The 15,839-nt window shown below is 41.1% G+C and overlaps 1 protein-coding gene across 1 annotated transcript in view; it reads left to right on the forward strand.

Moving 5' to 3' along the window:
- DNAH14 (dynein axonemal heavy chain 14) overlaps positions 1–15,839 on the forward strand; it is a 332,088-nt gene that overhangs the window by 198,650 nt on the left and 117,599 nt on the right. Inside the window, exons 44-48 of the mRNA XM_045982293.1 lie at positions 8,693–8,809; positions 11,284–11,442; positions 12,725–12,860; positions 14,191–14,252; positions 15,376–15,560. Of these exons, the coding sequence (XP_045838249.1) occupies positions 8,693–8,809; positions 11,284–11,442; positions 12,725–12,860; positions 14,191–14,252; positions 15,376–15,560 (659 nt within the window). The remainder of the gene's footprint in view (positions 1–8,692; positions 8,810–11,283; positions 11,443–12,724; positions 12,861–14,190; positions 14,253–15,375; positions 15,561–15,839) is intronic.

The raw sequence follows: 15,839 nt of genomic DNA on the forward strand, positions 1-15,839 counted from the left end.
CCAAACCATCAGAATGGAAAAAAGAGAAAAAAATGGAGTCCCGAAACCTCCCACTTGTAGTCACTCTGAACAAAATTGTAAAACACATAACAATTAATACTAAGAAAGTATACCAGTAAAATCACCTATCATAATATTAATTCATTCCAGATGAAATTATTATAGCCTAACAGAGACCTGTAAAAGAAATGTACGTTTCTGTTACAGGTCTCTGTTAGGCTATAATAATTTCATCTGGAATGAATTAATATTTACTAATATGTTAGGGTTCTTTTTTGAAAGATAAATAAGGAAATAGCATCCATTTTTAAACAAATAACCATATATGAAGCAAAAAAAAAGTAGAAATGAAAATAGAACATATGGCTATGAAAAAGGACCAAATAGAACTTCTGTAATCATTCAAGTGAAAGAGTCAGTAGTCCAGATGAGCTCTACTCTTGGCACCATCAGAGGAAGAATTAGTTAATTGAGGGGTGGCTGGGTGGCTAAGTCGGTTAAGTGTCTGCCTTCAGCCCAGGTCATGATCCCAGGGTCCTGGGATTAAGCCCCACATCAGGCTCCCTGCTCAGCAGGGAGCCTGCTTCTCCCTCTCCCTCTGGCCCTCTCAGAGCTCATGCTGTATCTCTCAAATAAATACATGAAATCTTTTTTAAAAAAATAGATTTATTTTTTAATATGGTGGCTCAGTGGGTTAAGCCGCTGCCTTCAGCTCAGGTCATGATCTCAGGGTCCTGGGATGGAGTCCCACATCGGGCTCTCTGCTCAGCAGGGAGCCTGCTTCCCCCCCTCTCTCTGCCTGCCTCTCTGCCTACTTGTAATCTCTGTCTGTCAAATAAATAAATAAAATCTTTAAAAAAAATAGGTAAACTGAAACCTAGAAAAAAGTCTTCAAGTTTTCTTCGTATTGACTTGGCGTGTTTCTTACTCAGCTTAGTCGTACACGTTTCATCCTTCTTTCTGCAGCTTTGCACTTGCATTATTAATGGTACCATTACAAAAGCTTCCCCATTAAGTATGGTCTTGGTTTTGTTATTGCTGCTGAGCTCTTATGTTTCATTTCTGGAAGGACTGTTTGGTTCCTTTTCAAATAGGCTGTGTCACTTTTTTATACTTTCTTGTTCTTGTTCTATATTTTCAAGCTTACTTTCATTTAAACATAGTAAGCATGGCTGTCTTAAAATAGGCACCTGATAATTCTAGTCATTCGAGTCTTATTAATCAGGGGCTGTTACCTGGTTTCTGCTAATTACCTTTAACTGGTTATTAAATCTGCAAAAATTATCTCTATGGTTGAGGATAATAGTCCCATTCTATAGAAGGTATATCCACTGCATCCATCATAGCTAAATATTAAATCAGGCAAGAACATCAATGGACGTTAAACTTAGGGCAGAATTTGATGGGGAGCAGGCTCTTGCCTGATCTGACACTGTTTCCTCACAAACTAGTTTTTAGTTGCAAGAGATAAAACTGCAGAGAAAGAAAGCAAAGGACAAATGTTAGAGTGAGTCCTCTTGCTGGATGATGATAAGGCCGACTAACGGCTTCCGGGAGATCCCCACATCCCACCCCTTGGGACCTGTGGATGAACTAACTCATCGCAAAGCAGAGTTTGAGGGTGTGACTAGGTTAAGAACCTTGAGATTATCCTGGATCATGAGTCCTTAATGGTGGAGAAGGGGGCAGGAGAGGCACGGGAGGCATGAGGGGGGACACATAGGTTGAAGTGATGCAGTCGTGCAGTTGCTGGCTTTGAAGGTGGAGGAAGAAGCCACGAGCCAAGGACTGCATGTGGCCGCCCAAAGCTCGAAAGGGCAGAGAAAGGGATTTCCCTTGAGAGCCTCCGAAGGAATGCAGTCCTCCAATACTTTGATTTTAGTCCAGTGAAAACAGGGTGGACCTGTGACCTCTAGAACTGTAAGGGAGAATTCTGTGTTGTTTTAAGATCCCTAAGTTGGTGGTAATTTGTTAAAACAGCAACAGAAAACTTACACAAAGGCTTTGTCAGTCTGAACTCATGCTTTCTGTTCTTGATAGACATGCAGACAGATGCAGAAATAAAACAGGTGTGTGTGTGAGTGTACAGAGACCTGTTTCTCTTCTCTTTATGTGCATCACCCTCCCCTTGGCAGCACAGTCCCATGCCAGGAGGGAAAAGGGATGGCTTGTGCATGAGCGAATGGCTTCTCAGCTGGGTGGGACACTGCCACGGAGGCCCAGTTTTCTTTAGCCCCATAGAAAGTACTGAACTGTGAAGTACCTGACTGTAGGGAAGTGGGGGCTGGGAGAACAGCAGCCAGGGCTCAGAATGGGACACAAATCCTACTAGACTACTTTAGGACTCCAATAGGAGGTCTACGCATGAGCTTCTGGGGACACCTTGCCAAGGATCCCCTGAACTGGCCCATGGGCTCCCCCAACACTCCATTAGCTTCACCCATAAACACCCTCTTCCAGGGGCAGGTGCCCATGTGCATCCTAGAGGAGGGCAAAAGTGAGCTTTTTCATATGGGTAGTAGAAAACTAGGCAGATCGCAGGGTTGGGAGAAACCACACAAATACAGCATCCGGCACCATCCATGGGAAAGAAACAGGAAGCTGTCAGCACCCAACCTGGCTTGGCAGAATGGAGAGAAGGCATACGTGCCTAAAAATTACCCGGTAGGAGAGAAAAAGATGTGTGGGGTAAGCATACCCATAGAAAAGATCAAGAAAGCCTCAGGATCCTTAACAAGTCGAAGGGAGTTACTTCCTTCCCACAGTCAGTTAGTAAAAACTGGAGGAGACCATTTCTCCAATGTGGAGACCATAATGAAGGACTTCAGGGAACAGGAAAAATTGGGGTAACATGACAACCAAAGGAGTACAATATTTCTCCAGTAACTGACCCCAAAGAAAGAGAGATTTGTGGTTTGCCCGATTAAAAATTCAAAATAGCTGTTTTGAGGAAGTCTGATAAGCTAAAAGACAACACTGGAAGACAATTCGGGAAAACAATACTTGAACAAAACGAGAAAGTAGCAGAGACAGGAATCAGAACAGAACCAAACAGAAGTCGTGCAGCTGGAGAATACAGTAAATGGGATAGAACATCAATGGCAGACTGGATCAAGCAGAGGAAAGAATCTCCAGGACAGAAAACAGGTCATTTGCAATTATCCACTCACAGGAGAACTAAGAAAAAAGAATGAAGAAAGCCTGTGAAATATGGGATATCATTTTTTAAAATCTACCCATTAAGGGAGTCCCAAAAGGAGAAGCGAGCAAGAAAGGGACAGAAAGCTTATTTAGAGAAATAATAGTGAAGAACTTACTAAATCTGGGGAGGGATTTAGATACTTTTTAAATGAAGTTCAGAGATCTCTCCAATAATTTCAACCCAAAAAATCTTCTCAGACACATAAACTATCTTAAAGAGAATTTGAACACCAGTAGAAGAAAAAATTGCCCACATAAAGGACTACCATGAAGCTCAGCAAATTCCTCACCACAAAGCTTGCAGCCCAGGAGACAGTGGGATCATCTCTTCAAGGTGCTGAAAGAAAAAACTGCCAACTAGGAATACTTTAACCTGCAAAGTTGTCCTTCAAAAAATGAAGGAGAGGGGCGCCTGAGTGGCTCAGTCAGCTAAGCGTCTGTCTTCTGCTCAAACCATGATCCCAGGGTCCTGGGTCAAGCCCCATATTAGGCTCCCTGCTCAGCAGGGAGTCTGCTTCTCCTTCTGCCACTGCCCTCCCCGCTCTTTCTTTCTCTCTCTCTCTCTCTCCGAAATAAATAGAATCTTTAAGGGCGGGGGTTGGGGGGCACCTGGGTGGCTCAGTGGGTTAAAGCCTCTGCCTTCAGCTCAGGTCATGATCCCAGGGTCCTGGGATTGAGCCCCGCATTGGACTCTCTGCTCAGCAGAAAGCCTGCTTCCCCCTCTCTCTGTCTCTGCCTGCTTCTCTGCCTACTTATGATCTCTGTCTGTCAAATAAATAAATAAAATATTTTTTTTAAATGAAGGACAGAAAAAGACTTTCCCAAACAAACAAAAGGTGAGGGAGTTCATCAAACTAGACCGGCCCTACAAGAAATGCAAAAGGAGTTCTTCAGACTTAAGTGAAAATGTTAATTAGTAGCAGGAAAAAATAATGAAATTATAAAGCACATTGGTAAAGGTAAGTATATAGTCAAACTCAGATGCTCTACTACTATAATATGGTGGCGTTTGAATCACTTTAGTATAAAAATTAATACTCAAAAACATTAAAAATTCCTATAGCTGCTTAGATGTGTAATGGATACCCAATATAAAGAGATAGTAATTGTGACATGGAAAATATAAAATGTGAGGGGAGGGCGAAGGAGTTTTTACATGTGGTTGAAATTGACTGTTACCAGCTTAAAAGCTGTTTTATGTCATGTATGTCACGTCAAGTGTCATGGTAACCACAAACCAAAAGCCAACAGTACACAAAAGATAAAGAAAAGGAAATTAATGCATACCGCTAGGAAAAATCATCAGTTCACAGGAAGACAGGAAGGGGGAACAAGGGAACCACAGAACAGCCAGGAAACAATCAAGTGTCATTAGTCTTTGCTTCTCAAAATTACTTTATTTTATTTTTTTAGAAGATTTTATTTACTTATTTGACAAAGAGAGGGAGATCACAAGCAGGCAGAGAGGCAGGCAGAGAGAGAGGGGGAAGCAGGCTCCCCGCCGAGCAGAGAAACCGGTGTGGAGCTTGATCCCAGGACCCCGAGATCATGACCCGAGCAGAAGGCAGAGGATTAACCCTCTGAGCCACACAAGTGCCCCCTCAAAATTACTTTAAAAGAAAATAGATTAAAATCTACAATCAAAAGATACAGAGTATATAAATGGATTTTTAAAACAAGCCAACTATATGCTGCCTACAAGAGATTCACTTCTGATTCAAGGACACACAGAGGCTGAAATTGCAGGGATGGGAAATGGTATTCCATGCAAATGGAAAAATGAAAGAGAGCAGGTGTAGTAGCTAAGCTATACTTCTATTGGACAACATAGGCTTTAAGTCAAAAACAACAGACGAGGTCATCATGTGACGGTAAAGGAGTCAATTCATCAGGAAGATATAACAACTGTAAATGTAGATGCACCCAACATCAGAGTACCTAAACTAATTAAGCAAATACTAACAGATCTGAAGAAATAGAGAACAGTACAGTAGGGGGATTTAATATCCTACTTTAAACAGTGGATAGATTGTTCAGAGAGAAAAATCAATAAGGAAATATTGGAACTGAGCTATAGTTTAGAGAAAATGGACCTGCCAGACATATAGAGAGAATTCAGTCTGACAGCAGCAGACTACACATTCTCCCCAAGCACACGTGGAAATATTCTCCAACATAGATCATTATGTTTGGTCACAAAACAAGTCTTCACAAATTATTAAGATTGAAAATTATACTGTATGTCTTTTCTGACCATCACGGAATGAAACTAGAAAATACCTTGATGAAAACTAGAAAATTAAAAGTATGTAGAAATTAAATACGCTTCTGAAAAATCAATGAAAAATTTTTAAATAAAATTTTTAATTTGTTTAAAAAAACAAAATGGAAACAAAACATACCATAATTTATGGGTTTCAATAAAAATTTGTAAAAGGAATTCTATAGCGATAAAGGCCCACATGGCAATAAAAGAAAGATCTCAAATAATCTAACTTTACACTTCAAAGACAAAGGAAAAAAGAATAAGCCTAAAGTTAGTGGAAGGAAAGAAATAACAAAGATCAGAGTAGAAATAATTAAAAGAGGCCAGAAAAACAATGGAAACGATCAACAAAACTAGAAGCAGGTTTTTTGAAAAGGTAAACAAAAAAAAAAGAAAAGGTAAATAAAATTGACAAATCTTTACCTAGATTAAGAAAAAAAGAGAGAAGGCTAAAATAAAATGAGAAATCAAAGAGACATTGCAGTAGAAATACGAAAGATCGTAACAGATTACTATGCACAATTACATACCAACAGATCAGATAGCCTGAAATAAGTGGGGACATTTCTAGAAGCATACAATCTGCTTCTATTTCATGAAGAAATAGAATATCTGAACAGACCAAAACAAGTGATGGGATTGAGTGAGTAAAACTTTCCATCAAACAAAAGTCCTGGACCAGATGGCTTCACTGGTGAATTCTGTCAAACACTGAAGTCCTTCTTAAACTCTTCCAAGAAAAAAAAAACTGAAGACAAAGGAAAACTTCCGAAGTCATTTTACAAGGCAGCATTTCCCTAATACCAAAACCAGATAAGGACACCACAGAACAACAACAGCAACAAAAACTCTACAAGCCAATATTCCTAATGAATACAGATACAAAAATCTTCCCCCCAAATGAGCAAACTAAACATCACATTAAAAGAATTACAAACTATGGGGGCGCCTGGGTGGCTCCGTGGGTTAAAACCTCTGCCTTCGGCTCAGGTCATGATCTCAGGGTTCTGGGATCGAGCCCCGCATCAGGCTCTCTGCTCAGCGGGGAGCCTGCTTCCTCCCTCTCTCTCTGCCTGCCTCTCTGCCGCCTTGTGATCTCTGTCTGTCAAATAAACAAATAAAATCTTTAAAAAAAAAAAAAAAGAATTACAAACTATGATCATGCAGGATTTGGGATGCAAAGATGGTATAGTTTATGCAAACCAATAAATATGATGCATCACATTAACATTTACAAGTGCATCAAAAAGTAAAATATGTAGGAATAAATTAACCAAAGAGGTAAAAGATCAGTACACTGAAAATTACAAGACATTGATGAATCAAAGAAGACGCAAATAAATAGATAGTCTGTGCTTATGGATTGAAAGAGTTAAGTTATTAAAATGTCCATACTCCAAAGCCATCTGTAGATTCAGTACGATCCCTATCAAAACTACAGTGGCATTTTTCACAGAAATAGATAAAACAACCCTCAAGTTCATCTGGAACCAGAAAAGACTAAAACCATCCTGTGGAAGAGGAACAGCACTGGAGGCAACACACTTCTTTATCTCAAACTGTATTCCATAGCGATGAAAATCAAAACACTATGGCACTGGCGTTGAAAACTGACGCAGAGACCAATAGAACAGAACGGACTCTAGCAGTAAACCCAAGCCCAAGTACCTAACCAATTTTCTTGAAAAGATTTTATTCACTTCAGAGAGCACACGTGCCAGTAGGGAGGGGCTGGGGGAGATGGAGGAAGAAGCTGAAGCAGGCTCCTTACTGAACACAGAGCCCAGTGTGGGGCCCGATCTCACAACCCAGAGATCACGACCTGAGCCGAAACCAGGAGGCAGACTCCCAAACAACTGAGCCAACGAGGCACCCCGAGCCAACCAATTTTTGACAGAGACACCAGGAAGATGGTCTCTTCAATAAATCGAACTGGGAAAACTGCATATTCTCATGCAAACGGAATAATGAAGTTGGACCCTATCTCATACCACGGACAAAAATTAACTCATGATGGATTAAAGGTATCAACGTAAGACCTGAAACTTAAAATCCCTAGAAGAAAACATAGGGGGAAGTTCCTTGGCGTTGGTCTCGGCAGTGATTTTTTTGGAATTGACACCAAAAGTAAAGGCAACACAAGCAAAAATGAGCAAGTGGGACTGCACGAAGTTGAAAAGCTTCTGCACAGCCAAGGAAACCATCAACCAAATGAAAAGGCAGCCTATGGAGCAGGAGAAACATTTGCAAACCATATATGTGATAAGGGGTTAATATCCAAAATATTAAATAATAATACTACAACTCAGTAGCAAAACAAAACAAAAAAACCAGATTGGTGATTACCAGGGATTAGGACTGAAGACAAAAGTGGTAGCACTAGGGAGTTTTTTTAGGGTTTTAGGATTGTTTTGTTATCCATTATAGTGATTACAAAATACGTTCAGGTGGGAAAAACAAAAACAAAAACAAAAAAAAACTCCTAGAACTGTATACTCCCCAAAAATGAATTTTCTGGTATATAAAAATTTTACAAATGATTCAAGGAACAGTATCAAATATTCACATTGTTATCTTCATATGGTGAAAGCATGACTAAATTCTTTTGCTTTTATTCTGTATATTCTGGAATCTATTAAGAAAATATATTACTTTTTTAAAAGATTTTTATTTATTTATTTGACAGAGAGGGAGATCATAAGTAGGCAGAGGGGGTGAGGGGAAGCAGGCTCCCTGCTGAGCAGAGAGCCCGATGCAGGGCACCCAGGACCCCCAGATCATGACCTGAGCCAAAGGCAGAGGCTTTAACCCACTGAGCCACCCAGGTGCCCTGAAAATTTATTACTTTTATAATGGAAAAACAAATGTGCTTTGCAAATAAGTAGCAAAGTTACCTAATACAGTGGTTTGACTAAGACCAGTATATCACTTTCATTTAATAATATCCAACACATGGTAATAAACAGAACTGGGTAAGATTTCAAAGGATATCAGATTATGATTCACCTTATTTTCTGGATATAAAAAGACATTTTCATTTAATTAAAGATCAGCAGGAAAAACGAAGATAGGCCTGTTTTATAAATTTGGATATACCCTTGGTGAATAGTTACTATTTCTGATTCAACAATCAGATTTTTCACATAGAGGTCATGTCATTAATGAAACATTCCGTAAATGAACCTTTCTTACTTGGACTTATTTATGTGTCATTTTCAAATGTAGGCGTCAACCTACCATCTGGTAAATGTTCTATCTTTGGCTATTTTGTGGATTTGCAGCAGTGCGAATTCATACCGTGGTCAGAATTACTTCCTACTGTTCAGACACTAATTCAAAAAGGTAAGGAGAATTACTAGAATCATACTCTGGCTTTCCTAAAATGTTGTGACTGCTTTATATATAAAAGTAGTTATATGAGCGACTTTGAGGACTGACCTGTTCCAAGCTAGTGCAGAACCACTCTAGATCTATGTTTCCAAAACATGCCTTTAAGAAAATAACCACTGAGTATTGTTTTCTGAGAAACCGAAATATATTTGATTGAGTCAGTTGTGCATTGTAAAACTATAGCTCACTGAAAGTCTTACTAGTGGAAATATTTGATATTTTAATTAGCTGTGGTTACTGAAAGCAGAAGAGGGAGAGGACCAGGACCTCTTTTAAAATAGGAAAAGCATGTAAGAACTACACTTGATTATAAAAGAAAGAGCTAATCAGAAAAGAGGAATCATACCTTCACAAATACCCAGATATGCTTCATTGTTCTTATTCTCAATCTTCTGCATACTTATAGAAAACAAAGATATGGAAAGTTGTTGTACCATGAGAGCTTGGTTGAAGTTTGAGGCAGGAACTTAATGATCAGGCTTCAGAGTTCTTGCAAATACAAGAAATTCAATTAAATGCAAATTGAGTTGAATTTCTCTGAAGTCAATTTTCTCCCATCAGTGAATTTCAAAGTTTTGTTATAGGACTTTCTGGCAGAAAACAACCAGAGATATCATAATTATGAAGCATCCAGAAAGTTCTGATTTTCAATTAATTTATACCAGCATTCCATTGTATAATATTTGTCACAGTAAGAATTAGTGGGTGATTATATTTATTTAAAACCTCTGAGTTGTGTATCATATGTTAGTGCTATATTGGTTATTTTAATCCTGAGCTTTCTACGTACAAAAACACAACTGAGTATCAATGCACATAACTCAATATCTTAGTTTACCATTTCTATGGGAAACCAGAGGTATTTCTTCCACATCTGAGATACAACTTCCTCTGGTCCCACCTTATCCTAATTGTAGGCCACGAGCTTAAAAGATACTAAAACCCTCCTGAGCTTTCAAAGCCAACCCATAACAGGAATCTAAACATCAGAACATCACAACATCACCTTCAACTGAGCCTGCGCCAAGTAAATCAGAGGACCTGGTACCAGACCAGTCTCTGGCACCAGAAACAAAAACATAACAAAACCCCACATTTTTTTCATAAGAATCAAAGAAGATTCTCAGAAATACCCTTAGTGATGCACAGGGCTTTGGAATGAAACCACGGGAAGCCAACTTGTCAGTATACATCAGAATTCTACACCGTACTCCGGTTTATACCGACCCAGCAACTGTGCATGTGAGAGACTGTGTGCAGAATGACATGGGAATATTCCCTAAACTCAGCTAAAGCCTGGAAAGAACACAAATATCCATTGATGGGGCACTGGCAAGAAGTCCATGATACCTTCAAATACTCAGTTTTTAAAAGGTGCTGACCAGGGGCGCCTGGGTGGCTCAGTGGGTTAAAGCCTCTGCCTTCGGCTCAGGTCATGATCCCAGGGTCCTGGGATCAAGCCCCACATAGGGCTGTGTGCTCAGCAGGGAGGCTGCTTCCTCCTCTCTCTCTGCCTGCCTCTCTGCCTACTTGTGATCTCTGTCTGTCAAATAAATAAATAAAATCTTAAAAAAAAAAAAAAGTTGCTGACCAGCATACACAGTATGGGAACTCATTCCTAGAATACAGGAATGGGAAAGAGACTGTTGACCGCATGCCTTTATGGCCTTCAGAATTGTGCCCCACGTGAGGGTGTCAGCCAGTCCGTTGCTAGCATTAGAAAAGCGACTGCAAGATGAGCAAGTGAGGTCTTTCTCATGTGAAGATCTTCTGAGAGGTTTGGCTGCATAATAGTGTAAAGAATGAGAGTAGGGGACTGGGGGGGTGGGAATGAATGAGAGTGGAATTTGTAGGAAGCTGTGGGTTCAAGAGAGATTTGGTTTAGTTTTGGGTGTGTGTGTGTTTTATTTCATATGAAATTGCCCATATTCAACTGATTTGTCCTAAATAGATATGTTTCCCCTGGTTCAACCAATAAAAAGATGGGAGATACTAGGATGTAAATATTTGTACATCGGAAAGTTTCAACAGCAACGAGACAGATGATGGGAGGAGAAGGCTTACCCAGGAAGGGAAGAACTTCCTTACCCAGGAAGTAAGAACTTCAGAAGAACTTCTGAAGGACTGCCGGAGGCTGGGCAGGAGAGCTGCTTTCTTCCTTTCACTGGAGGGAATGGGGAGGAGAAGGGGCCCATGGGCGGTGGGAGTGTGGGTGGAGTGGGGGCTGGCTCACCAGCTGAGTGCGGGTGGAAGGAACAGCTGCTGAGATCAGCAGAGAGGGCTGGGGGACTGATGGTCAGTTCTGGCTTCTCTGCAGCTGGTTTTACAATGGTTTTACAATGTCCAGACTTTTCCAGAAAGTATCCAGTACCCAAAAGATTAATGTTTATCTATAGGTCATTTGACACTTTTTAACTTTACCTTAGGAACATCTGTGCTAGTGGACCCTGAAGGATCGAGTGAAAACCTGTTGAAGATCACAGAATATGGAGAGAACATCACTCATATCGCCACCAGAGACACAGTGTCCCTCTCTTTCCTCATAAGCTTTCTCTTAAAGAATTTCTGCCCCGTACTTCTCACAGGTATTAGGAAGATTTAAAGAAGGAGAATTTATAGAGTTAGGAACAGGCTTAGTAATTATATAGTCTAAACATTTTACCTTATAACTGGGGAGGGGGGATATGCTCTGAAAGGCTCTAGACACTATGTCAATATGTATTCCTACTAACAGTGTATGAATGCCCATTTGCCCACATTTGCCAGGTGAGGGCATTATAAATCTTCAACCTTTGGTTCCTTCCAAGACAAATTCCAGAAGTAGAACTACAGGATCAGTGCACACATGGCCCCCACAGCCTGTGGGCTGACAGCCTTAGAGTGTCCCTGACGGTAGGAGCACAGATTGGTCTGATTAAATGTAATTACATACAAAGAAAAAATTAAAAGAACCTGCCTGATTTAAAAAAAAAAAAATACACAGTTCCTCAACCTGATGTTTAAATGTTTCCGTCTTTTAAGGTTACCACGTGACTAATTCATACAGCCCCACATTTCCTGTAACATTTATTTTTATCCCTTCCTTACCTTTTGTTGCCTGTCACCAGGGGCCCTAGCATTGCTTCCAGAGTTCTACACGGAAAATAATGAGGCTGGAACTTTCACATAATCCATACGTTGCCTCCAGTTTAGCCTAAGAAGATACTTACTCTTGGGGCGCCTGGGTGGCTCAGTGGGTTAAGCCTCTGCTTGGCTCAGGTCATGATCTCAGAGTCCTGGGATCGAGCCCCACATCGAGCCCCACATTGAGCCCCGCATCGAGCCCCGCATCGAACCCCGCATCAGGCTCTTTGCTCCGCAGGGAGCCTGCTTCCTGCCCACCCTGCTCACCTGCCTCTCTGCCTACTTGTGATCTCTGTCAAATAAATAAAATCTTTTGAAAAAAAATTCTTACTCTTAAAATCGGTGGACTGTGCAGTCCTGACCTGTTCTGCTGGGCTAGTTTGTCATCACATCTCTCCCCCAGAGTGTGTCGGCAGAAACGTTCAGGGAAATGAATTTCAGCAGCAGCTCCTCTGTGCTGTAAGCTGGACTATTTGCCAGAGCCGTAAATGAGCCTTCGATTAAAAACAATGGATAACTCTGAATATGTCCTTTTATCAGAGCTGTAAGTAATTTGAGAGGATTTCGTATTTACTTCCTGGTTTACCCAGGCTTAGCCATGGTTTTTTTAAAAAGGGAGAAAAGAATCTTTTTCATGCAGTTTTCAAATAAAATGTTACTGGTTCATCTTAATATGTTAGCATCTATTCATTTCCTTCCACCTAAAAAAAAAAGTCTTTTTTTTTTTTTTTTTTTTTTCCTTAGGAGACCCTGCTGTTGGGAAAACCAGTACCATTAATGAAATGCTTGAGAGGTTGGAGGGTCCTGGAGCACTGGATGTGAACTACAGCTCCATCTTAGGAGAAGTCCTACTGTACAGTGAAATTAAAAAATCAAGGTTGTATATTGAAACACCAAATTTGATTTGTCTGGTAAAAAAAGTTTGCTTTAATATATAAATGTGCCTTGTTTTAAAAAGCAAACCTGCTATGTAGAAATGCAGAACTCTTCCAAAGAGAAGTGAAGAAGAAAATCTGTACTTTTCCAAAGTATTAACACCTAGATTAATTTCTTTAAATGAGAGATTTTACCTTTATTTTAAATATAACTAAAATTAAAATCTCCTTTTTCTTACATAACAAAGTACAGCTATGAACTATTTTCCTTCCTGGAAAAATGCACCTAAAACTTGCCCCGAACTGTTGCATATAATTGGTTTTCTTGCACTAGAATTTTCACCTTATCAAATATGAAATATTCTTTAAACATGGGACTCTTGATCTCAGCTCAGGTCTGACCTCAGGGTCACGGGTTCCTGCCCCATTGGGCTCCACCCACACGATATGGCGCCTACTTGAAAAACAAAAAGTTCTTTACAAAGAACTTTGTCGTTCTCTGTGTCTCTTCCTAAAGGGGGGGAGGAAAAGAGTTTTAAATTGTGCAAATAAAAAGTGCAAATTTTAAAAGTTAATTCTAATTAAAATGTGAGAGAAGCACACTGTTGTTTGAACAGACACGGTTGGATTCCTCCCATGCTGCAGCCTGTCTCCCACCTGCACTCGTCAAGGCTGTCCCATCTTCCCCAGACATCTTGAACTTCCGCACATGTCTTTCCAACAGCACTCGGTAGCCGGAGCCCCGCCACCTGCATGTTGCAGGAATGATTTTGGAATAGATCCTACTACACTTAAATGAGGCTATAAAAAATCCAAGAAATGAGTTTTGAAACATTTAATGTCATGGGAGTCATTCCTTATCTGAATAATTATAATCATTAGTAACAGACACTAAAAAAAGAACCCTCACTATAGGGTCACTGTTTAAACTGAACGGGATTTTAATAAAGAAATCACAATACAGAGCAACACCTGAAGGCAAGACCAAAGTAAAGGTGAAAGGGGTTTCTGTTGAGCCGTCCACAAGGGAAAGTGCAGTTTACAAAGGGACTAGTAAGTAAATGGCTTACTACCCATCAGGCATACCAGTAGCCTGGCACCCTAGGAGTTTATCCAGTTTGTTCTTGAGAGTAAGCCTGTGTTGTTGATCTTAATGGTGATGGCAGCGGCACAGTCTTCTCTGTAAAAGTGTAAATGGGAAAGAGGAGTGTTCGTTTCCTTGTAGGAGAGCCAGGTAAAACCCAAGACACACCGGTACTTTGATTATATTTTGTTTGCATGGCTACTGTGGGAAGCAAGCTAATTTTTAATCTTGAAAACCTTGTATTCCAATAGCCTGAAGCAGAATATCAGCATCTTGCTCTCTGAAACTCACAAGACAGGAGCTGAAAGTCAAGGTACATATTATGTCATGTGACTCTCCTTCCTCTCTCAGCCATGTGCAGGTCACCACATGCTTGTCCAGAATCGCAGAACGAACAGATTTCCACTGCCAGTTTCAAATCGAGAGTCCAGGGGCGCCTGGGTGGCTCAGAGGGTTGAGCCTCTGCCTTCGGCTCAGGTCATGATCTCGGGGTCCAGGGATCGGGCCCCACGTTGGGCTCTCTGCTCAGCAGGGAGCCTGCTTCCCCCTCTCCCTCCGCTTGCCTCTCTGCCTATTTGTGATCTCTGTCAAATAAGTAAATAAAATCTTTAAATAAATAAATAAAATTGAGAGTCCTAAAAGATCCCCATTCACCCTCAGACTGCCCTGCTGTACTCAGCAGTGGGGGTGGCAGAGCTTCCCAGCAAGTGGGGACTCCGGCTTCTCGGGGGAACGGTGGACTCAGTCTGGAAGTCCCTGGAGGCAGGGTCAGCCTCTCCTGTTCCTTCACTCTTGTCCGAGTAACGCAGTGAAGAAGTTACTGTATGCGTTCTCAGGTCCTCCTGGAGAACTCGGGCCGGGGGTCTGGGAGCAGCCACCCCATTTCTGCAGAGGAAAAGCAGGGACAGCCCCCAGACAGCTGCACATCGGGAAGGAAGCCTGGCCCCAGGGTTCTTGCCAGAGGAGTTTTTGGTTCCGGGTCTACTTTTGGGTTTGCTGTCATACCATCCGCAGTGGCCCTCGTGGAGGGTGCTCTCAGGGAATGTGTCCCGAGTGGACACCAGTGCCTGCTGCCTTCAGACCTCTGTGTGCGCTTTCAGTACATACGCACCACCTTGCACATCCGGGCACTTGGAAGTCCTAAAAGCGTACTTGTGTCAGTTGTGCATAAACTACGGAGCGTTCCCCCAGCTTCCCTGCTGTTGTATTCGGCTGTGTGGTTGTGGAGTCCCTGCAGACCACACGAAATGAAGTCCTGGGAAGCATGCCCCAGTTGGTATTCCTTCACTCACTGAATTGTCCTCAGTGATTTCCTAAAAATGACAACACTCGAGTAAAATCGTGTAATGTTCACATTTCCCAACACCATAAAATAAATCACACACATGCTTAAAGTGCTCTAAATCTGTGTTTCTTTTCCATATTTGGCATAACAGATAAGCATATTAAGAAACCAGCAGTCAAAACTGATGAAAGTTCCTTGAAAAATGATAAGAAGGGAATTACAGTATCAACAATAAATTTTAGCGTCGGTATCACAGCCGCCAAAGCCAAGGAGATGATCCTGAAGAAATTAGTCAGAAGATCCAAAGACACTCTTGGAGCGCCAAAGAACAGCAGGGTAAAAACACCTCCCGTCTGCTGAAGCCGCGTGTGACTTGCTTTCGTTGATAACCGTAAACAGAGAACATGAAGTGTCACATGCGCTCCTGCACGTGCCGGAAAATGCACTTTATCAACGGAAGCTGCGGGTTTCAGATCGGCATAATATTGATCAATTTTACTGATTCGAATTACGAAAGCCAAAAGAAGCTCCTGGAGTCTAAATTAAACATGATCAGATAAGACAGAAAACGTGTTAGATGCCTGTGGGTTTGTAACGGTGTATTTGACCACGTTT

Source organism: Meles meles, chromosome 17, assembly GCF_922984935.1.
Source record: "Meles meles chromosome 17, mMelMel3.1 paternal haplotype, whole genome shotgun sequence".
NCBI classification, from domain to species: Eukaryota; Metazoa; Chordata; class Mammalia; order Carnivora; family Mustelidae; genus Meles; species Meles meles.